The 25,568-nt window shown below is 37.0% G+C and overlaps 1 protein-coding gene across 2 annotated transcripts in view; it reads left to right on the forward strand.

The window, feature by feature from the left end:
• The window catches only part of KCNH7 (potassium voltage-gated channel subfamily H member 7), a 561,862-nt gene that overhangs the window by 413,690 nt on the left and 122,604 nt on the right, over positions 1–25,568 (forward strand). The window contains exons 4-5 of one of the 2 annotated variants that reach the window (XM_003405825.4): positions 7,151–7,579; positions 11,852–11,872. In XM_003405825.4, coding sequence (XP_003405873.1) covers positions 7,151–7,579; positions 11,852–11,872 — 450 coding nt within the window. The remainder of the gene's footprint in view (positions 1–7,150; positions 7,580–11,851; positions 11,873–25,568) is intronic. The other variant, XM_010586280.3, reaches the window with a different exon arrangement.

The raw sequence follows: 25,568 nt of genomic DNA on the forward strand, positions 1-25,568 counted from the left end.
ATATTTTGGAAGTAGATCACCTTTCTTCCAAGGCAACTCTAGGTAGATTAGAATCACCAACCTTTTGGTTAGTAATAGCCAAGCACTTAACCATTTGTGTCATACAGGGACTCCTAGGCATAAAAGACCTGACCATTTTCATGAGCTATTGGGTTCTGCTTAATCAATCGCTTTTGGTAAATATCAGTCAACATTCCTGGAGGCTAAGATTCTCTAAGATAGAGTAATCAAATATTCTACTTTTTTCACAGTCGAAATTGAAGCACATTTTCAGTTTAGAATGTGCTCATGGAAATTCACGTCCTGTGCTCAGGCATTCTTTTGGGGCTGGGACTCAATGGTGAGCAAAATAGACAGGATCTTTGCCCTTGTGAGGCCTACAGTTCAGTGGGAGAGAGTAGTGCTAATCAGAAAATGAACAAGTGCATAATTACTAACTGTGGTGAAAGCTGTGAAGGGGCTGCTAGTCTAATATAGAGGGAAGAAAAAGCTTCACTAAGGAAATAACTTTGGAGCTAAACTCTGAAGGATGAGCTAAGGAGGTAAAGTAAAAAGTATCAAACAGAAGGAAGCCCTGAATCTGAAAAAAGCACAGGCCTCTGGAGGAATCAAAAAGCCTGACGAATTAAAAAGACATGAGTGGCTAGATCCTAGAGAGCAAGGAGGAGAGATGAAACTGGAGGGGTAGTTTACACAAACTAGAAATAGTTTTGTTTTTTCCCCAAAGCAGGAAGTTATTGGTGGGGAGAGAAGGTAGTAAGCAATTATCTACATTATCAGAAATGAATTTTTGGGGAGGATTTTTTAAAGGATGGGAAGTAAATGTACAAATGTAGAAAGGGGTTAACAGGCTATTGCAGGATATCATGTGAAGCATGAGAGTAGCTTAGACAAAAGTGAGAGGGGTGGACGTGAGAGAGGTGGAAACATTAAAAAGATATTGAGGAGGTGAAATCATCATAATTTGGGGATCGAGTGAAAGAAAGAACAGTATCTAGACTGGCTCTTGAATCTCAGGCTTGCACAACTGGATGGATTGTGGTGCCATTCCCTGACAATAAGGGCTGTGTTTGGAGGAATAGATTATGAGAATGGATTTGCTATGAGGTTTCTTTTTCTTTTATTGTATTTTTGGTGAGAGTTCACACAGAGAATTAGGCTCCCGTTTAACAATTTCTACACATACTGTTCAGTGACACTGGTTCCATTTTTAACACTGTGTCAGCATTCTCATTATTTCCATTTTGGTTATTCTGTTCCCTTCAATCTAGCTTCCCTGCCCCTGTTTACCTTCTCATTTTTGCTTTAGGGTAAATATTGATCATTTGGTCTCATATGAACAATTACTTAAAGGAGCACAGCACTCACAGGTGACATTGTTTATTTTATGGCTAATCAATTTTTTAGTGGAAAGGTGACCTCCAGGAGTGGCTTTAGTTCCAAGTTTAAAAGCTATCTCCGGACAATAGTCTCAGAGTATCCTCTAGTCCAGACTGGTTCAGTAAGTCTGGCCTATTTTTAGGAATTTGAGGTTTGTTCTACATTTTTCTCCCATTCTATCTGTGACCATCTATTGAGTTCCTGGTCAGAATGGTTGGTAGTGGTAAAAAAAAAAAAAAAGTGGTAGCTGAAAAAAAAAAAAAAAAACCAAACCCGGTGCCGTCAAGTCGATTCCGACTCATAGCGACCCTATAGGACAGAGTAGAACTGCCCCGTAGAGTTTCCAAGGAGCGCCTGGTGGATTCGAATGGCCAATCCTTTGGTTAGCAGCCGTAGCACTTAACTGCTATGCCACCAGGGTTTCCAGTGGTAACCAGGTACCATCTATTTCTTCTGGTCTCAGGATAGTTGAGGCAGTGATTCGTGTGGGCTATTAGTTCTGTAGTTTCTTCTTTGAGTCTTTGGTTTCCTTCTTTCTCTTTTGCTCCAGATGAGTACAGACCAATAGTTGTATCTTAGATGGCCACACGCAAGCTTTTAAGACCGCAGATGATCCTCACCAAACTAGGATGTAGAATAGTATCTTTACGAACTATGTTACACCAATTGACTGAGTTGTCCCATGAGACTATGGTCCTAAGTCTTCAGACCCAGTAAACCAATCCTGTGAAGTGTTTGGTTATGTCTTGGAAGTATCCATAACTGTGCTCCCTATGTGCTTTATTATATATATGAATATACAAGCTGCACACACAAGCATGTATATACACATGGCTACAGATACACCTGTACGTGCACACCCGTGTACGCACATGTGCCTTCCTATACACATAGGTGCATACATACCTACCTATGTAACCATACACATATTTTTGGTTGTTAACTTTTGTTGCAAAATTATGTATGTTATAGCATTTACCAAAATTGTTCCTGATTCTTGTATACTTCTTAGCATCATAATTTACCTTGGTCATCATTTACCATATTGGGCATTGCCTTTCCCATTGCCAAAAATAACACGTATCTATTCTGCAAAGTGATTCCCTCTCCTTGCCCCTCACATCCCTGGTAACCATCAAAGATTGTTCCTTTCTGTGTGTTTACCTGTTCTTATCTTTTTATAAAAGCGAGACCATGCAATATTTGTCCTTTTGTAATTGATTTATTTCACTCAGCATAATGTCATCCAGATTTGTCCATGTTATAAAATGTTTTTGAGGACTCATCATTATTCTTTACGGCTGCATAGTATTCCATTGTGTGTATGTACCACAATTTGATTATCCAGTCATCAGTTGATGGGTGTACAGGTTGTTTCCATCTTTTTGCTATTGTGAATAATGCTGCAATGAACATAGGTGTGAATATGTCTGTTCATGTCACTGCTATTAGACCTCTAGGGTATATACCTAGGAGTGGGATTGCTGGATCATAACATATTTGTATTTCTAGCTTTTTGAGGAAATGCCATACTGTTTTCCATGGTAGTTGTACCTTTTACAAAACCACCAGCCCTGTATTGCTTTGAGATCTTGAGAGGTCTTTATGATTTCTAAACTGACACATTGATGAAGCCATTAGATATGCAGGTTTGGGATTCAGAGGAGAGGTTTGAGCTGGAAATACAAACTTTTAAGTCATTGGATTAAAGATGGTAATTGAAAATATATATATGTAGACAGGACTATCCAGTGGAAGCCTAAGTGAAATAAAATGAAGAACTGCTCTAAGTTTTGAAAGTGTTCTTTTATGCTTTAGAACCATCCTCAATGCATTGAGGAAAAACTAATAGTAAATATAGTAAAGATAACAATGCCTATAACATTTAAAGAATATGTTGTTTTTGTTATTGTTGTTAGGTGCCACTGAGTCAGTTCCAACTCATAGTTACCTTATGTACAACAGAACGAAACACTGCCACATCCTGCATAATCCTCACTATTGTTATGCTTGAGCCCATTGTTGCAGCCACTCTTTTTTGCTGACCCTCTACTTTACAAGACATGATGTCCTTCTCCAGGAACTGGTCCCTCCTGATAATATGTCCAAAGTATGTGAGACGAAATCTTGCCATCCTTCCTTCTAATGAGCATTCTGACTGTACTTCTTCCAAGACGGATTTGTTAGTTCTTCTGGCAGTCCATGGTATAGTCAATATTCTTCACCAACAACATAATTCAAAGGCATCAATTCTCCTTCAGTCTTCTGTAGTCATGGTCCAGCCATGGCTTGGGTTAGGCACACCTTAGTCCTTAAGGTGACATCTTTGCTTTTTAACACTTTAAAGGGGTCTTTTGCAGCAGATTTGGTCAATGCAATGCATCTTTTGATTTCTTGACTGTTGCTTTCATGAGTGTTGATTGTGGATCCAAGTAAAATGAAATCCTTGACAACTTCAATCTTTTCTCGGTTTATCACGACGTTGTTCATTGGTCCACTTGTGAGGATTTTTGCTTTCTTTATGTTGAGGTGTAATCCATATTGAAATCTGTGGTCTTTGATCTTCATCAGTAACTGCTTCAAGTCTTCTTCACTTTCAGCAAGGAAGTTGTGTCATCTGTATATTGCAGGTTGTTAATTAGTTTTCCTCCAATTCTGATCCTACTTTCTTCTTCATATAGTCTAGCTTCTCAGATTATTTGCTCAGTATACGGATTGAATAAGTACAGTGAAAGGATACAACTCTGACCCACACCTTTCTTAATTTTAAATCATGCAGTATTCCCTTATTCTGTTCAAAGAACTGCTTCTCAGTCTAAGTACAGGTTCCTCAAGAGCACTATTAAGTGTTCTGGAATTCCAATGCTTTGTAATGTTATCCATAATTTGTTATGACCCACACAGTTGAATGCCACAGAATAAAACCCAGGTAATCATCCTTCTGATATTCTCTGTTTTCAGCCAGGATACATCTATTAGCAATGATATCCCTCATTCCACATCCTCTTCTGAACCTGACTTGGCTCTCTGGCAGTTCCCTGTCGATGTACTGCTGCAACTACTTCTGAATGACCTTCAGCAAAATTTCACTTGTGTGTGATATTAATGATATTGTTCGATAATTTCCACATTCTGTTGGGTCACCTTTCTTTGGAATGGGTACAAATATGGATCTCTTACAGTCGGCTGGTCAGATAACTGTCTTACAAAATTCTTGGCGTAGACAAGTGAGTGTTTCCAGTGTTGCTTCTGTTTGTTGAAACATCTCAATTGGTATTCTGTCAATTCTTGGAGACTTCTTTTTTGCCAATGCCTTCATTGCAGCTTGGGCCTCTTCCTTCAGTAGCATTGGTTCTTGATCCTATACTACCTCCTGAAATGTTTGAACATCAACTAATTCTTTTTGGTCCAGTGACTCTGTGTATTCCTTCCATCTTTTTTTGATGCATCCTACATCATTTAATATTTTCCTCATAGAATCCTTCAGTATTACAACTCGAGGCTTGAATTTTTCCTGTAGTTTCTTTCAGCTTGACAAATGCTGAGTATGTTCTTCCCTTTTGGTTTTTATCTCCAGGTCCTTGCACATTTCATTATAATACTTTATTTTGTCTTCTTGTACTGCTCTTTGAAATCTGTTCAGCTATTTAACTTTATTTCTTCATTTCGCTTTAGCTACTCGACATTCAAGAGCAAGTTTCAGAGGCTTTTCCGACATCCATGTTGGTCTTTTCTTTCTTTCCTGTCTTTTTAATGACCTCTTGTTTTCTTCTCTTATGATGTCCTTGATGTCATTCAACAACTTGTCTGGTCTTCCGTCATTAGTGTTCAATGGTCTCTAAATTCAGGTGGGATATACTCAAGGTCCTACTTTGGCTCTCATGGACTTGTTCTAATTTTCTTTAACTTCAACTTGGACTTGCGTGTGAGCAATTGATGGTCTGTTCTGCAGTCGGCCCCTGGCTTTGTTCTGACTAATGATATTGAGCTTTTCCATCATTTCTTTCCACAGATGTAGTTGATTTGATTCCTTAAAGAATATAGGAAGGTAGGTAGCATTGTAGTCCAAACACACAGGCTGACCGGCTAGGAGAGAAGATTATAATTATAAAGTCATGAGATGATGGGGAACTAGACTACTGTGTTGGCAATAAAAATTAGAAACTTTGCATTTTTTTTTTAATATAATACTTGAAGCTTTGAATTACATTGTTTGGATGCTTTCTCTTATCTTTTAGGTGTAGAAGTTTAACTATTTTTTTTTTAATTATAAAAGACTGCATGCTTGATCTAATACTCAAACAAGAGAGATAAATAAAAAAAAGAATGCAATATATTGTACTCTGTACCTTCAAACCTACTCACTGAGCTAATCTGCATTAAAAATTTTGAGTGTGTTCTTCCATATCTTTCTCCACTGTCACATAGCATGTATGGACAAATATAGGCTTTTAAAATTTTTAATGAAATAAGATCATCATACACAAACTAAACTGCAATTTGTTTTTTAGCATAATACTATATTATGAACTACCTTCCAAATCAAAACAAACACACATTCTTGTATTTTTAAAAACATCATAAGATTCCAAAGTATTAAAACACCATAATTTATTCAACCTTTTCCTTCTGGTGGATATTCAGATTGTGTCTAGTGTTTGTACCTTGTAATAACCTGTAAATAGGACTGCAGGGTCAAATAAAAATGTGTTTTTCTCATTTTAATAGAAATTGACAGGTTACTTTTCAAAGAGTTGGTAGAAATTTTCATTCTGCCAGCAAAGTGTCAGAATGTCCACCAGTGTTCTTTGCCAACACTGGATGTCATACTTCTTTTTTTTTTCATTTACTGCTCAATTGAAGAGCGGTAATGATATCCTCTTGTTTTCATTTATGCTTTTCTACTACCAGTGAGTTTATGTGTTTATTAGCTAATATTTAAGTTTTCCATATTCACTCTTTAATATTTAAATTTTGTAACCCTTTATTGCACTATTCACTCCGAGACATTATAAATGACATTTAGTGTCATAATCTCAGATTTAAAAATGCAAAACTGGCAGGTAAAAGAAATTCTTATCTCTGGAATACATTTCTTTCTGAAACAAAAAGCCTTTGAAGAATTCCAGATGGAATGAAGAACTGCTCATACACAGTTGACCCCACTTTTCCCATCCAAGCTCAGCTCACAGTATTATCCAATACAAACCCTCTAGATATATGTCAGGTCAGCTTCTTACCTCCACCTCACTCCCTTCCCTCCTACCCCCACTACATCACATGCACACACACGTGCGCACACACACAGTGCCCATTCCTGTGTCTGTGTCTTTAAATACAGTGCCCTATTCCTTCTTTTCCTTTCTAAACTCTGCTCCTTCTTCAAATTCCCTAGAAAGGAGGATGTATAGTGAATATGTGTTTTTAATTTAAAAAATATGAAAATAAAAGCCTGGTATCATCCAAATAATGATTTCATACCACTGGATGTATTTGACCATCAGAAACATGACAAAATTATTTTAATGTTTTCTTGCAATTTACTTGAGAATTTCTATTGCTCTCAGAGAAGTTTGCTTACATTATCTTTCATTTCGACTTTAACTGGCTTTATTAAGTACTGATTAATAACGCTTTTTTCCTGGATTTAACATGAGTCAACAATGGCTGTTTTGTTGATGGTCGTAGTGGCGTTTTTTTTGTTTTTGTTTTGTTTTTTAAGGTGTATATTCTTTTATCTTCTAGTAATGCTCTTTCCTGTCTCGTGTAGGCAAACTTTTTGGGTTGAAGTTCCCTGGGCTGAGAGTTCTCACCTACCGGAAGCAGTCCTTACCACAGGAAGACCCTGATGCGGTAGTAATCGATTCTTCTAAACACAGTGATGATTCTGTAGCCATGAAACACTTTAAGTCTCCTACAAAAGAAAGCTGCAGTCCCTCTGAAGCAGATGACACAAAAGCTTTGATACAGCCCAGCAAATGTTCTCCCTTGGTGAATATATCTGGACCTCTTGACCATTCCTCTCCTAAAAGGCAATGGGACCGACTCTATCCTGACATGCTGCAGTCCAGTTCCCAGCTGACCCATTCCAGATCCAGGGAAAGCCTTTGTAGTATACGGAGGGCATCTTCCGTGCACAATATAGAAGGATTCAGTGTCCACCCCAAGAGCATATTTAGAGACCGGCATGCCAGTGAAGGTACGTTCTATTTTTTTTTTTTACATGGAAATATGTATTAATGGGTAATGAAAGGTTATTTTCATATTGTTGTTTATTTCCATGTTAATCCTCATGCTTTGAGGGAAGAAGTGTGATTAAAGGCTATTAAAAATGTGAGTCCTACATTCAAGATTGTTATTGATTTCCTCTTTTGAGCTCTAGGGAGTAACTTGGTTCCTTCTGGCTTCTGTACCTGGGTGTCTGTAATAGTATGATAACCATTAGCTGCCTACCTCATGGGGTATTAATTAATTAATGCTTATTATGAGATGCTCGTATGTGATGAACACTTTGATCTCAAGCATAATTAATTTTGCTGAGTTTAACAATCATGCCCTGGGCAGAAAATGTGGTATGTCATCACACAATTATTTTATTGATCAGCTCTTTCCAAAGGATTGAGTGTATTAAATGTGATATACTGACCGATCAGAAACTATAAACTGGTGGGGTTCAGGGCTAAATAGGGGGAAGGGGAAAGGTCTGGGGGAAAAATAACCCTGAATGTCCTGAGCTCAACCAAAACCAACTTGAAACCCAAAGTCAAAATTTATTGATTTCCTCCTGCCTTTTTTATGCTCACATTCTTTTAAATTAGCCAGTAGTGAAAGTGGTTGTTGCTACTAGGTGCCATAGAGTCTATTTTTGACTCACAGAGCATTAACCACTGTGCCACCAGGGCTCCATGCTAAATAAATAACTGGCCCAAGGTTACAGAGCTAGTCAATGTCAGAGCCTGAATTCAAACCCAGAACTATCCTTCTCCAGATTCTACAGTCAATCCATGTAATGAATCCTGTGTGCTTTCCTTCACTCACTCCTGCTCCTGGAAACCCTGCCCTCCCCTACCATATACTCTATTCTAAACCTGTGCAAAGATAATTGCCTTTTCCCAAGAATGTATCATGCATTTTCTTGCTTCATTACTCCGTTCTGCCCTGAATACTCTTTTCCACTTTGTCCCTCTTGACACTGCTATTCATAGATAGCTTAAGACCCAGTTCAAATGCCACCCCCCTACCTTAGGGGCTCATTTCTCCCTTTCAAGACCAGAAGAATTAAATGATTTCACACCTGAGTGTGCAAAGCGTCTTTACATATATTGTAGCATTTATTACATTGTATTTTTATTATTTATTATATGTTTGCCATCACTGTTAGGTATGCAAGCATTTATGTTGCCATAAGCTCCTCCAGCACAGGAGCTTCGGCTTAGTTGGCTCTACATCCTTAATATCCACCCCAATCGTCTGCCTCATGGGAGGTGCTCAATAAATGTTTCTGTGACATTGAAAGTCCCATGCTGGGGAATTATGTTCCTGAGCACACACATTAGAAAATAATGAGTCATATACACAATAATACACTGAAATTTAAATGAGAATTTTAGGATCAAGTCTTAGGGATGGGGGATCTTAATTCAAAAGCACACTGAAGTGAAGGAAGAAATGGTAAAAAAAAAAAAAAAAAATGAGTTGGCAGGAAAGAAAAATCAAAGAGAGATAAATCAATATCACAGAAGCAAAAGGAACAGTTTTCTGTAAGATAGGTTTGAAAAAGTGTGTATGGTACAAGAGCAATTAGCTCATCCATTTTAATCTGTCGTCCAAAGAGGGTCAAAAGGAAAATAAAATCAAGGACAATTCTGAAACTGAATAATCATCTAAGGCTCTATGCCACCTAGTAATGGAATGAGCAATATCTCCTAACAGAATGAGATCTCTGTAATTTGACCTTTGAGCAATGGTTCCTATGACTGAACAGCAACAACAAAGTCAATATGGTCATTCAAGTAACCAACATAAGCTTCAGTTAGTCTAGTTGGTGTCGTCATCTTTAGCAACCATGTGGACTTTTCAGAGACTGGCTTCATTGCCTGGAACCTGAATTATGTATGGTATAGCTATATTCAGAAAAAAAAAATTTTTTGTTGTCTTTGAATCTTAAACTGGTACATAATCAGTGCTTAGCACAGACTTAAGTCTGTGTTTTGACAGTGGTACTGAGTAATTTAGATAAGATTTCATGATTTAACTTTACTGTTTTCATTTATGTGGTCTCTACTTAGTACACAGTTACTGATACAATTAAGTGCCATATATGGGAAAGGATGATTTAATAATTTAATATTTTTTGGATTTCTCGGCACAAGTACTTTACATAGACACTTGGTGTTAAGATCATCCTTAATTTTCCTCCCCCACCCAGGCTATGTTATTTTCAGAAAATATGTCACTGTCTTACTGTGTTACAGATGCTGCAGTTGACATGTGGCTAAGTCTGATAAATTTAGAGGACATTTTGTACTTCTACTTTAGAGCAGTTTTAGCTACAAAATCACTGATTATTGCAGAAATAGCTATACTTCCTAAGGCTACATACTTCTATATATTTTAAGAAACTTGTCCATTAGTAAACGGAGATGGAAAACTTTTAAAATAGGTTTTAGTTTTATGGATCCATGTAATTTTTTTGAATTCAGGTTGCTGTCTTCTCACTCAAGAAGAGGACATTTCCCTCTATGTATAGGCTATCCTTACAAAATTTGAAATATTTTGTAAATATATCTATGTGTGATACTTTATATTATTCTTTCATTTAATCCACATTATCAAGTACCTTAGAACTGTACTTCTCAAACCATTTGTGATGAAAGACCAAATTTTTTTTCCTAACCTGTCATGGACCAATACATTTTTAATTATAATAAAAATGTATTACTAGAAAAATAAAATTAAAAAGTAGACGTACAAAATATAAACCCCAATTTTTTTCTAATTCAATTCAATGACGTAAAATAACTCTGCCAAATTTCTGTAAGGATTTTAAATGCTTGCTCTGATTTCTGCGCTTATATTGTCACGGATGAACAACAAATAGGTCTCAGCTAGCACCAATGCACAGACCACATGCACTGCCTTACAGCGTCAAAGCAGCATTAACTATATAATGTAACTTTTGGTTTGGTTTCTTGAAATTTACACATTTTTATATACAATTCCCAGGTGTGTTGAGTACAATTACAATTTTTAAATGCTTGCAAGTGGTTGTTCTTTTACTAGTGATCTTTGGATCCAGCTTCCTGTGGAGGTATTAATTGTATGTAATCCAAGATCTCTCACTGTGATTCTTCTATCCTTACCTACTTTTTGTGATCCCTCAAAGAGGGAACAGAGTTGTCATGTAAGGTACAATCTTATCTGCGTATCTCTGTCTGAGGCAACGCCGACTCCAGCAATTCAATAGACCAAACTATGGAATTGCATCCATTATAAGCTTTGAAACGATTATGATATATCCTAAGATTTTAAGTATGCACATTGTTAGCATAGATGCCAACAAAATTTCGAACAGATTTGTCAAATCTTGGCTATATTTGAATGGTTTTGACACAACTTCATTTATTTTAAGCTTGTTTGTTTCAAAACTAGTGATGCATATTTTGTTAGCAGCAAATACACATCAAAGAGTCAGGTTGCTAATTTCAAAATAAATCTGAAAACACTCAAGTCTGAGATTTGGAAACCGCCCATTTTAACATAAATGAATTCCTAAATCTTCTAGGTACTACACTGAGTATATTAATAACATAAATAAGACAATTCCATGCTCCTTTTAAACAGTCAAACCTTTCACTGGTTTCTTGTCATCATATTTGCCTAGAAATGACTCTTCAAGTTATATTTGTTAGTTGCAAAATATGCACTGAAATGTATTTATAGGGAAGTTAATAAAACTGTGATTAATAATGCAAATTGGTTTGCTATGGTAGCCTGTTGTCTTAGAAACATTTTCCCTTATTAGGGTAATAGCTTACATTATACAAAAAAATGACAACATGCAAAATGTCTTGTAGTCTTCCTTTGTGTAATCAACATAAATGATTGTTGAGGAGATGCTAAAACTGGCTTCTGACAAGGTTGAAAGGCTTGATGACAACTGAAGACAGCTGGGGATATCTTTCTCCAAACTGCCATAACTATAAAGTCTCTATCTTGGAATCTATTTAAGTTGAGATAAATGTTTCACATACTTAAGCATGAATTTTTATTACTGCAGATATTATTTTTAGTATTACATTTTACTTTGTTGAATAATAAAATATGCTAATTTCAATCAAAGATTAAATTTTCTGTTTTTATACATTCTGTTTTCTGTGATTGTTTTTAAGAGGTAGTTTAGTGTATATACCATAATTTTAGGCTTCTTTTTGTATTTCTCTCTTTTTTTATCCTTACATGCTGAAAACAGACAATGGTCGCAATGTGAAAGGTAATGTACGAACACAAATTTCATCATCTGTTGCTCAAAGTGCCCCTTTACCTGGCATGTTAACTTGCCTGCCGTATGCCCTGTTCAATGCAACATCTTCATGCTGCCCTTAGCTAGTCCAGGTGCCTGGTGGAGACATCATGGCTAGATTTTGTTGTTGACATTGTTACTTTCTCAGCTGGGTCGCCAAAATGATCATGAGCTCCTTTTTCCTGGAAAAAAGTATAAGCCTAGGTTGACAATGAACACTTCTAAATATTTAAACTGTTTGAAAGAAACAAATATCGAGCTAAGTATATTCCAATCTGAAAGAGGCACATAAGCCTATTTCAGTGAAAAAAAATTGAATATAAGATTAAAGAAAATAAGCAAAGTGCTACATGACAGCCTCTCTTCACTTATTCCTCTTTTGTTTCCTTAAAACTAGTTTCACGTTCCTGGATGGCAGGGGGTATGGTTTTAAGCTTACTGTAGTAGTAAATTGTACATGCATGATAGTCATTTTCAATTTTTTTATATTACATTCTAATCATTTTAATTGTGTCCTAAATTAGTCTGAAATCACTGGCATGACCTGCGGCTAGAATACGGTAATGTTTAACTGGGTAATACCTCTGGATAAATTTGGACTTGGCAAAAAATTTGAAATTCACCTCTGTTTTCTACTATATCACAGCAGATATAAAGAATCACAAATATAACGATCACACTATTCTCATCAAATTGAAAATTGGGCTTAGGGTTTATAGTATAAGACCACGCATGCTGCTGTGGGCATGCACATGGTGATAATGACTCATTTTGTGCATGTGTGTTGCATGAACATGTCTCCACCAGTAACCATCATTACTTAGAATTCACTGGCCTCTTCGTATGTCACTGGTACTCTGATCACTGTGCAGTGTTGTATATTGATTTCACAATTGTTTCCCTAATTAATTCAGAGCTGGTGAAAGTTATGAATTAATAGCACTTGAGACTGAAGATGTTTTCTGGTCAACAGCCCAGGGTAATTTGAAAATAAGGAAAATTGTGACAGCTTCCCTCACCTTTTCACTTTATTTTTTAAGCACTTTAAAAAGGGTCTATGCAGATTCTCTTCAATATACGGATGAGATTCCATCTACAAGATTATTCTGTGCTTGTCCACTTGTTCACTGTGATTTCTGAAAGTAAGCAAATTAGCGTCAGCTGTTGGTGCTGGTTTTGAGTTGATATAATTCAAAGTGTCACCTCAAGAAACAGAATACAGATAGCTCTCGCCAGCTTGCCTCTATGTGAAACATGACTGGCTTTACCATTTAACCACTCACAATAAATTAGTAGACATAAGTTTCCAATGATTTCTTAAATTCAGTGAGAAATGAGTCTATTTTTTCTCAGTAAATAGAAAACTGGGCTTACTTATCTTCCAAATTTTAGTTCACCTATTTGTCATGCAAACTAATTTTTCCCCCCTTTGGTCTCATAAACTAATTCATTTAAGCCTCAATCTTTTTTCCTCGACCTCCCATTTTTTAATGACCCAACCAAACCTACTGCTGTCAGGTCGATTCCAACTCATAAAACCATGTAGGACAAAGTAGACCTGCCTCAGGGTTTCCAAGGCTATAAATCCTTATGGAAGCAGACTGCTCTTTCTCCAAGGAGCAGCTGATGGGTTCAAACTGCCAACCTTTTGGTTAGCAGCTGAGCATTTTAACCACTGCACCACCAGGGCTCCTTTTTTAAAGACAATATTCTTTAAATAAAAATATTCTTTTCTGTGCTTCAATTGGTCTCAACCTACCTGGAGCAAAGAAAGATGAAGAACACCAAAGACGTATGGTAAAGATGAGCCCAGGAGACAGAAAGGGCCACATAAACCAGAGACTCCATCAGCCTGAGACTGGAAAAACTAGATGGTGCCCAGGTACCACCGATCACTGCCCTGACAGGGAATACAACAGAGAATCCCTGATGGAGCAGGAGAACAGTGGGATGCAGATCTCAAATTCTCGTAAAAAAGACCAGGCTTATGGTCTGACTGAGATTGGAGGGACCCTGGAGGTCATGGTTCCTGGATCCTTTGTTAATCCAAGATTGGAACCATTCCTGAAGCCAACTTTCCAGACCAGGATTGGACTGGACTATATGATAGATAATGATACCGGTGAGGAGTGAGTTTCTTGGCTCAAGTAGACACATGAAACTATGTGGGCAACTCCTCTCTGGAGGCAAGATGAGAAAGGAGAGGGGAACAGGAGCTGGTTAAATGGACACGGGGAATACAGAGAGGAGGAAGGTGCTCTCTCATTAGCAGGAGAACAGATAGTACATAGCAAGGTGTGTATAACTTTTTGTATGAGAGACTGACTTGATTTGTAAACTTTCACTTAAAGCAAAATTAATTAATTAAAAAAAATTATTTTCATCTTACATATTATGAATCCCATATCAATTTTACAACCATAATTTAAAGTATATGGTAGAACCATCAAAGTAAGAATTTGGGGTTGGGAATCCCTAAACTATTATAGAAACTTTTCAAATATTAATATTATGAAGTTAAATTCCAGAATTGGATAAAACACATGCAAACATAATAAAAATTTAAATGCTGTTATGCCCTCCAAGGTCTTCATTTTTGTTCATGCTCTTGTTTTGAAAGCTATAACACAGTGTTTAACTGTTTGGACCTTTAAAATTGTCATAAAGCAACTAATATACTAATTGGATACAGGACAATACATTAACTGATTTTTTTATTTTGGGGGTTTATTTCTAAACAATTTTTAAATATAAAATTAAAAATAAATGATAAATTTCTACATTGTTTCATATGTAAAATGCATAAGTATGGTATACATGTATTTCAATACCTAATTAAACCAAAATTTATTTTTTACCAAAATAAAATAAGTAATTTTGGAATGTATTTGAAAGGTCTTCAAGATCACCCACTCTGTTCCCTTCAGGTGAAGTATTGTTTGAATCACCTTGCACAGGTGGTGTGGGTATCTTTAGAAGTGGCTATTCTTTAACATTCCTGAAAAGTCTATTTTTAGCACTTGTTAGACAAAGAGATGATCTAAATCTCTCTTTCTGAAATGTAATTTTCTTTCCCTTCTTCTTTTTTCAGTGTACATAGGTACTAGCTTGCTATTAGTAATCTGGCTGTAATATCACAATATAAAGACAACAAATTGTTACTCAATTTTTCTTCCATAATTAATTTCCATTTAACATCCTTTCTTAGAATCGATTTTGCTTCCCTGTCATAAATTCCCTTGCACTCTGACTCCTTGAAATAATATGTTAAAGTTCTTTTTAAAAAGTGTAACCCATTATTGGAAAGTAAAAAAAAAAAATTCAAATCAATTGCATATGCTGTCTGTATATATATGTATGTATTACATTATTTTTTGTATTATAGCTTTTAACAATTCTCATACGTGAGAGGAGTGTCTAATACAGCATCAGTTATTCTTGAACAGATTTGTACCTCAAAATTTGCAGGTTTTTTTTTTTTTTTGCTTATTCTACTTCCCAAGTCATCAATAACAATTTACCCCACTTAGTAAATATTGTTAATAAAATTGTATAATAATAGTAAATATTAATACAATTACCCCACTTAGAAAATATTATTAATACAATTGTACCCATCTATTGCTTCCACTTCCTTATTATCCCAAGTAACCCTGCACTTCTCTTACAATGGTATGTTCAGTTTCCAACTTGTCTATGAATCTGTCATATGAGACAGAAACAAAATCCCTCTAAAGATTTATTACATCTTTCACCTACTCTGTAGCCAGAAACCTATCACTGACTCAGAAAGGAAATCAATTGATCTCATACATCTTGTTTCTCACAAGCGACACTGGCCATATCTTGTGATTTTATAAGCATTTGCAAATTGATTTTCAGTGGTAACAGTTTTCTTCTGTAAATTTTATGTCATGGACTTTAGCAGACAATATGAATATTGAATGCAAATAGTTTATATTAAACTGGTTGTCTTAGGCTTACTGACGGTTTTCTTTTACAAAGTATAATTACTAAGCACTGAGTTTACCTTTTCTTTAATGTTAAGGCAGTTTAGTAATTTGTGTTTCATTAAACTTTGGTCAGATAAACTCAGTGCCCTAAGAAATAGGTTATTCTCCTTTGTATAAAGACTTCACAGCCTGAAAACAACCTTATCCTGTTTGGTTTCCTTTTTTACTGTCCCATTTGGCATATTCCCTCAAGAGCAATGGTATTTTCTTAAAAAAGCAAAAGAAAAAAAAAATTTTTTTAAATATCTGGGAGGTGGGCCCAAGATTGCAGAGTAGCCAGATACTTCCTGTGGTTCCTCTTACAACAAAGAACCCCCCAAAAACAAGTGAATCAACTGTATATGACAATCTAGGATCTCTGAACATCAAAGACAAGCTTCAAGAGTGGAACCGAGAGGCAGGGGGAGAAAGAGACAGTTCAGAAGCAGCGAGGATTCCCCGGACCTGACCTGGCCAGCACCCTGCACGCTGGATTGGCCAGTGCGAGCAGGCTGAGGAAAGCAGTAGCCTATGGGATGCATTTTCCACATCGGGAGAAACCAAAAAGTGGTAAGTCTGCACAAGCCTGTGGAACCACGGGAAAGTGGCACTGGATCTGCGAGAGTTAACTGCAAGTGTCTAACCTACCGTGCAGGATCAAAATAACCCTTCCCCCTCTGGGAAGTACCGCTCTCCCATTCACCCTCCCCACTCTGCTCCGGTCCAGGTTTGTCTTCAGTGATTGCCATGCTCCCTGGGCCAGAAGTGGGACCTGCTACACTCCCCAAGACATTCTTCCAGCTTTAGAAAGGGAACAAATTAACAAACAAATAACACACAGGAAAAAATAATCTGCCAGTTCCCCTAAACCAGGACCTTAGAACAGCCACAGCCCCTTTCCCTAGGCACAGGCATAAGGGGTCCACGGACTTTGAATGCCTTTCACCCCTGCCTAGACCTGTGTGGGCCCATTTCAACAGCATAGGCCCTTATTAGCACAGTACAACAGGGTATATACCTGAATTAAGTGGAAGTGGCAGATTTGTGACATTTGATATGGCCCTGTCCATTAAGCAGGGTCCTCACCCACCCTCGACAGGGGTCTGAGGAGAAGTGCTACCTCCTAGTCCTTACAGCCAAGAGCACTGGGTGCCCAAAATCTGGCTACAAAACCCACCTACCTACACACTCTAGGAAAAAGGGACATACCTTCCATGCAGGCACTCAGGGGCAGCTGAAAGCCCCCTACCTTGTTCAACACATAACCCTCTACTGCAGCCAGATACCTGTGCCTGCTCCACTCACCCCTACGTAGCCCTGCCTATCTAGGACTATAGGTGAGAGCCTGCACCACACACTTGGTGACCAACAACCAGGACACCCAAGCTGAATCCACACAAGAGAAGTAAACAGACCCCTGGGCTCACATACCTAGTAGCAGCTCTAAGCACATGGTGATGTGAGAGCTTCAAAGATGCCAATAATCAAAGTAGCTTACGTGACCAGCCTATTTGGGCATATCAGAACAAAACAAAACAAGAAGCTAGGACACAGCAAGCAAACATAAAATAAATAAATATAATAACTTATTGATGGCTCGGAGACAATAGTCAATATGAAATCGCATAAAGAGACAGACCATGATGGCTTCAGTAACCTTCCAAAACAAAGAACCAGGAAACCTCTTGCAGGAAGAAAAGGTCTTGGAATTACTGGAGGTAGAATTCAAAAGATTAATATACAGAGCTCTTCAAGAGATCAGGAGGGAGATCAGGCAAAATGCAGACCAAGCCAAGGAACACACAGACAAAGCAATAGAGGAAATTAAGAGGGTTATACAAGAGCAAAATAACAAATTAACAGGCTGCAAGAATCCATAGAGAAACAGCAAATAGAAATCCAAAAGATTAACAATAAATTTCAGAATTAGACGACTCAATAGAAAGTCATAAGAGCAGAAGTGAGGCAATGAAGTCAGAATTAGTGAGACAGAAGACAAAGTACTTGACACCAACATATTTAAGAAAAAATCAGGTAAAATAATTTTTAAATGAATGAAGAAACCCTAAGAATTATGTGAGACTCTATCAAGAGGAATAACCTACAAGTGATCGGAGTACCAGAAAGGGGAGGGGCAACAGAGAATACAGAGAGAATTGTTGAAGATTTGTTGGCAGAAAACTTTCTTGATATCATGAAAGCAAGATATCTATCCAAGAAGTTCATCAAACCCCACACAGGTAAGATCTCAGAAGGTCACCAAGACTATAATCAAACTTGCCAAAACCAAAGATAAAGAGAGAATTTTAAGAGAGGCTAGGGATAAACAAAAAGTCATCTACAAAGGCAAGTCAATAAGACTAAGATCTAACTACTCAGCAGAAACCATGCAGGGAAGAGGGCAATGGGGTGACATATATAAAGCCTTAAAGGAAAAAAAACTGCCAGCCAAGAATTATGTATCCAGTGTTCTACATTCTACTTTGGTGAGTAGCGTCTGGGGTCTTAAAAGCCTGTGAGTGGCCATCTAGGACAGTCCACTGGTCTCACCGCTTCAGAAGAATGGAAGAATAAAGAAAACTAAAGACACAAGGGAAAGATTCGTCCAAACGACTAAGGGACCATATGTACCACGGCCTCCACCAGACTCAGTACAGGACAACTAGATGGTGCCCAGTTACCACCACTGACTGCCTTGGCAGGGATCACAATAGAGGGTCCAAGGCAGAACTGGAAAAAAAATGTAGAACAAATTCTAACTCAAAAAGAAAGACCAGACTTGCTGGTCTGACAGAGACTGGAGAAACCCTGAGAGTATGGCCCCCAGACACCCTTTCAGCTCAGTAATGAGGCCACTCCTGAGGTTCACCCTTTAGCCAAAGATTGAATTAAAAAAAACCCATTGCCGTCGAGACTAAAGGGGCACACCAGCCATGGGGAGGAGACTGGAATGCAGGAGGCAACAGGAAAGCTGCTAATAGGGAACCTAGGGTTGAGAAGGGAGAGTGTTGACACATTGTGGGGTTGTTAACCAATATCGTACAACAAGGTGTGTACTGTTTGATGAGACACTCGTTTGTTCTGTAAACCTTCATCCAAAGTTCACTTAAAGAAAAAAAAATGTATCCAGCAAAACTGTCTCTCAAATCTGATGGCTAAATTAGGGCATTTCCCGATAAACAGAAGTCAAGGAAATTTGTAAAAACCAAACCAAAAATACAAGAAATACTAAAGGGAGCCTTCTGGTTAGAGAATCAATACTATCAGATAACAACCCGAGACTAGAACACAGGACAGAACAACCAGATATCAACCCAGATAGGGAAGTCACAAAAATAAGTCAAAGCTAAAACACTGAAACAAAGACACCAATATGTAAAAGATTATAACATTTAAAACAAAAAAGATGGACTAAACAATGTAGTCACAGAATTTTCATATGGAGAGGAAGTTAAGGTGATATCAAGAAATAAAAGATTGGTTTAAACTTAGAAAAATAGAGGTAAATTTTAAGATAACCACAAAGGAAGCTAACAATCCTACACATCAAAATAAAAAGAAGAAAAACGTAAAGACTCAGCAAACACAAAATTGACAACAATGAAAAGAAATACATGAGGAAAAACAACTCAGCACAGAAAATTAAGTGGAACAAAGAAACTGTCAACAACACAAAAGAAAAAAAAATAAAAACAACAGCATTAAACTCATACCAAACCCACTGCTGTGGAGTCGATTCCGACTCATAGCGACCCTATAGGATGGAGTAGAACTGCCCCGTAGAGTTAAACTCATACCTATCAATAATTACACTGAATGTGAATGGACTAAATGCCCCAATAAAGAGACAGATAGTGGCAGAATGGGTTAAAAAAACACAATCCATCTATGTGCTGCCTACAAGAGACACACACCTTAAACTCAAAGACACAAACAAACTAAAACTCAAAGGATGGAAAAAATATATCAAGCAAACAACAATCAAAAAAGAGCAGGAGTGGCAATATTAATCTCTGACAAAATAGGCTTTGAAGCAAAATCCACCACAAAGGATAAGGAAGGACACTATATAATGATTAAAGGGAGTGGCAATATTAATCTCTGACAAAATAGACTGAAGCAAAATCCACCACAAAGGATAAAGAAGGACACTATATAATGATTAAAGGGAGGACATAACCATAATAAATATTTATGTACTCAATGGCAGGGCTCCAAAACACATAAAACAAACTCTAACAGCATTGAAAAGAGAAATAAACAGCTCCACCATAATAGTAGGAGACCAACACACCACTTTCGGTGAAAGAACATCCAGAAAGAAGCTCAATAAAGACACAGAAGACCTAAATGCCACAGTCAACCAACTTGATCTCATAGACATATACAGAACACTCCACACAACAGCAGCCAAGTATACCTTCTTTTCTGACACACAGGGGACATTCTCCAGAATAGACCACATATTAGGCCACAAAGCAGGCCTTCACAGAATCCAAAACTCTAAAATATTACAAAGCATCTTTTCTGACCATAAAGCCATAAAAGTAGAAATCAATAACAGAAAATGCAAGGGGAAAAAAAAAATCAAATACATGGAAACTGAACAACACCTCACTCAAAAGCTACTGGGTTACAGAAGAAATCAAGGATGGAATAAAGAAATTCATAGAATCAAATGAGAATGAAGACACATCCTACCAGACCCTTTGGGACAATGCAAAAGTAACACTCAGAGGTCAATTTTTAGCAATAAATGCATACATCCAAAAAGAAGAAAGGGACAAAATCAAAACATTAGCTCTACAACTCAAAAAACAGAAAGAAAGCAGCAAAAAAAGGCCCTCAGGCACCAGAAAAAAAGGAAATATTAAAAAATACTGCAGAAATAAATGAAATCGAGAATAGAAAAACAACTGAATGAGTTAACAGGAGAAAAGGTGATGCTTTGAAAAGATCAATAAAATCGAGAAACCATTGGTCAAACTGACAAAAGAAAAACAGGAGAGGAAGCAAATAACCCAAATAAGAAATGAGATGAACAATATCACAACAGACCCAACTGAAAATAAAAGAATCATAACAGAATACTATAAAAAACTGTACAGCAACAAATTTGAAAACCTGAGGAAATGGGCAAATTTCTAGAAACACAGGACCTACCAAAACTAACACAGAGGTAGAAAACTAAACAAACCTATAACAAAAGAGATTGAAGAGGTAATTTAAAAACTTCCAACAACAAAAAAAGCCCTGGCCCTGACAGCTTCACTGGAGAATTCTACCAAACTTTCAGAGAAGAGTTAACACCATTACTACTAAAGGTATTTCAGAGCATAGAAAAGGATGGAATACTCCCAAACTCATTCCATGAAGCCAGCATAACCCTGATACAAAAGGCAGGTAAAGACACCACAGAAAAGAAAATAACAAACCAATATCCTTTATGAACATAAATGCAAAAATCCACAACAAAATTCTAGCCAATAGAATAGAATTCAACAACATATCAAAAAAATAATTCACATGATGAAGTGGGATTCATACCACGTATGCAGGCATGGTTCAACATTAGAAAAACAATTTATGTAATCCATCATATAACTAAAACAAAAGAACCACATGATCTTATCAATTGATGCAGAAAAGGCATTTGACAAATTCCAACACCAATTCATGGTAAAAACTCTCAGTAAAATAGAAATAGAAGGGAAATTCCTTAACATAATAAAGGGCATTTATATAAAGCCAACTGCTAACATCATCCTAAATGGAGAGAGTCTGAAAGCATTCCCCTTGAGAACAGGAACAAGACAAGGATGCCCTTTATTACTACTCTTATTCATCATTGTGCTGGAGGTCCTAGCCAGAGCAATAAGGCAAGAAAAAGAAATAAAGGGCATCCAATTTGGTAAGGAGGAAGTAAAAGTATCCCTATTTGCAGATGATATGATTTTATACACAGAAAACCCCAAAGAATCCACAAGAAAGCTTCTGGAATAGAAAATTTCAGCAAAGTATCAACATACAAGATAAACATACAAAAATCAATTGGATTCTGCTACAACAACAAAGACAACTTTGGAGAGGAAACCACCAAATCAATACCATTTCCAATAGCCTCCAAGAAGATAAAATACTTAGGAATAAATCTTACCAGAGACATAAAAGACCTATACAAACAAAACTACAAGACACCTATAGCAAGGACCAAAAGAGACCTACATTAGTGGAAAATATAACTTGCTCATGGATAGGAAATCTCAACATTGTGAAAAGGTCTATTCTACCCAAAATGATCTACAAATACAGTGCAATCCCAATCCAAATTCCAACGACATTTTTTAACAAGATGTAGTAACAAATCACCAACTTCATATAAAAAGGGAAGAGGCCTCGGATAAGTAAAGCATTACTGAAGAAAAAGAACAAAGTAGGAGGCCTCACACTACCTGCTTTTAGAACCTAGTATACTGCCATGGTTGTCAAAACAGCCTGGGACTGGCACAACAACAGATACATAGACCAATGGAACAGAATTGAGAATCCAGACATAAATTCATCCACATATGAGCGGCTGATATTTGACAAAAGCCCACAGCCCACTGAAAGAGGAAAAGACAGTGTCTTTAACAAATGGTGCTGGCATAACTGGGTATTGGTCTGCAAAAAAAAAATGAAACAAGACCCATACCTCACACAATGCACAAAAACTAACTCAAAATGGGTCAAAGACCTAAATATAAAATCTAAAACGATAGAGACCACGGAAGAAAAAATAGGAACAATGCTAGGAGCCCTAATACATGCCATAAACAGAATGCAAACCATAACTAACAATGCGCAAACACCAGAAGAGAAACTAGATAACTGGGAGCTCCTAAAAATCAAACACTTAAGCTCATCAAAAGACTTCACCAAAAGAGTAAAAAGACAACTTACCAACTGGGAAAAAACTTTGGCTACGATGTATCTGATCAGGGTCTAATCTCTAAAATTTACAAGATACTGCAAAACCTCAGCAATGAATAGACAAATAACCCAATTAAAACATGGGCAAAGAATATGAACAGACACTTCACCAAAGACATTCAGGCAGCTAACAGATACTTGAGGAAATGCTCAGGATCATTAGCCATTAGAGAAATACAAATCAAAGCTACAATGAAATACCATCTCACCCCAGCAAGGCTAGCAATAATCCAAAAAAACACAAAATAATAAATGTTGGAGAGGTTGTGGAGAGACCGGAACACTTATAAACTGCTGGTAGGAATGTAAAATGGTACAACCACTTTGGTAATGGATTTAGTGCTCACTTAAAAAGCTAGAAATAGAACTACCATAGGATCCAGCACATCTATGTTCATTGCAGCACTGTTCACAATAGCAAAAAGATGGAAACAACCTTGATGCCTATCAACAGACAAATGGATAAACAATTTATGATACATACACACAATGGAATACTACCTAATGATAAAGAACAATGATGAATCCATGAAACATTTCATAACACAGATGAATCTGGAAGGCATTATGCTGAGTGAAATTAGTCACAAGAGGACAAATACTGAGTCCACTATTATAAGAATTCAAGAAAAGGTTTAAACACAGAAGAAAACATTCTTTGATGGTTACGAGGGTGGGGAGGGAAGGAGAGGAAATTCACTAACTAGATGGTAGACAATTATCATCTTAGGTGAAGGAAAGACAACACACAATATAGGGGAAATTAGCACAACTGGACTAAACCAAAAGCTAAGAAGTTTTCTGAACACAACCAACACTCCAAATGACAGAGTAGCAGGGGCTGGAAGCTGAGGATCATGGTTTTGGGGGACATCTAGGTTAATTGGCATAACAAAGTTTAATAAGAAAATATTCTGCATCCCACTTTGGTGAGTGGCATTTGGGGTCTCAAAAGCTTGTGAGTAGCCATCGAAGATGCATCAATTGGTCCCAACGCACCTGAAGCAAAGGAGAATGAAGAAAGCCAAAGACACAAGGAAAATATTAGCTCAAGAGACAAAAGGGCCAAAAAAAAAAAAAAAAAACAGAGAATCCATCAGCCTGAGATCAGAAGAAGTAGATGTGCCTGGGCTACCACCAATGTCTGCCCTGACAGGAAACACAACAGAGAGTCCCTGACAGAGGAGGAGAAAATCCTGGCACAGAATTCAAGTTCGTGTAAAAAGACCAGACTTAATGGTCTGACCGAGACTGGAGGAACCCTGAAGACATGGCCTCTGTATACTCTGTTAACCCAGAACTAAAACCATTCCCAAAGCCAACTCTTTTGACAAAGATTAGACTGGACTATAAGACATAAAATGATACTCATGAGGAGTGTGCTTCTTGATTCAAGCAGATAAGTGAGACCAAATGGGCGGTTCCTGTCTGGAGGCAGGATGAGAGGGCAGAAAGGGCCAGGAGCAGATTGGATGGACACAGGAAACCCCGGGGTGGAAAGTGGGGGAGTGTGCTGTCACATTGTGGGGATTGCAACTAGTATCACATAAGACTGTGCGTATAAATTTTTGTATGAGAAATTGACTTGAGCTGTAAACTTCCACCTAAAGCACAATAAAAATATATAAATATATATATATATGTTTCCAGCACCATTGGAGGACATTCTCCTTTAGCATATTGTTTCTCATGATAAATTTTAATAGCCTCATCATATAAATTTTAATTATCTTTAATCTAAAATTCTTCCCAGTTGTTGCTTTAGTCTCTAGCTTGATCTCTGAATGTAGGGAATTTCTTTGTAGATGGAATCTAGCCTAATTTATATTTAGTTAGACCCTTGTAATATATTAAAACTTTACCGAGATGTTGGTTTAGTCTACTTGGTCACCTGGTTTCTCTCTTCTAGTATGTTAGAAAATTTAATCTGGTCATCCATCTTGCAAATGTTTCTCTAAAGAACATTAAGTCTTCCTATGGTTTGCACCCTTTTCTATTGAATATATTACTTCCCTTGCCCACTCACTGTCTTTAAATTTATTTACCTTGTTTTTTCAGGTTATTCTCCTTTCTTTGATCAGAACCCTAAATTCCATCTGCTTGTGACCACTGTCAGTGAGGCTACCTTTCACCTTTAAATCCTCAATCAAGGCCTCTCTGAATGTAGACATATGAGTAGGAAACCCTGAATTCTGATTTCTAGCCCCTCATTCTTATTTCCTTTTGGCCTCATGTTCTGTCTGCTTTAGATTTATAATCGATGACATCTAACAACAACAATCGGTGAAATTAGGATATTGCTAACACTTATCTTAATTAAAGTGCAGAAATTTTTTTCATGAGATTTTAGAGGAACCTAAGCTAAAACTTATCATCTTGCAGATTCTAAAATACTTCTGGGTATAAACATCTGCTTCAAAATTAGTAAAAAGAAGCTTACTGATCTTTGTCATACATGATGAAATAAATTGTAAATGCCTTATATAAGTAGCATGCCTGAATTATCTTAAGTAATATTTTAAGTTTTTCTGGATTCATTAAGTATATATAGATTTAAAATGTAATCCAGATTAGATCTCTAACACTGAGAGTTTAAAAAAAAAAAAAAAGAGTATCCATTTAGGAGGTTTTTCCACCAGTGATTAAGAAGCTGTACTTCAGACTATGATAGAATTGCAATATTCTGAGTTGAAGTATATTGA

This window comes from Loxodonta africana, chromosome 6, assembly GCF_030014295.1.
Source record: "Loxodonta africana isolate mLoxAfr1 chromosome 6, mLoxAfr1.hap2, whole genome shotgun sequence".
Classification (NCBI taxonomy): Eukaryota; Metazoa; Chordata; class Mammalia; order Proboscidea; family Elephantidae; genus Loxodonta; species Loxodonta africana.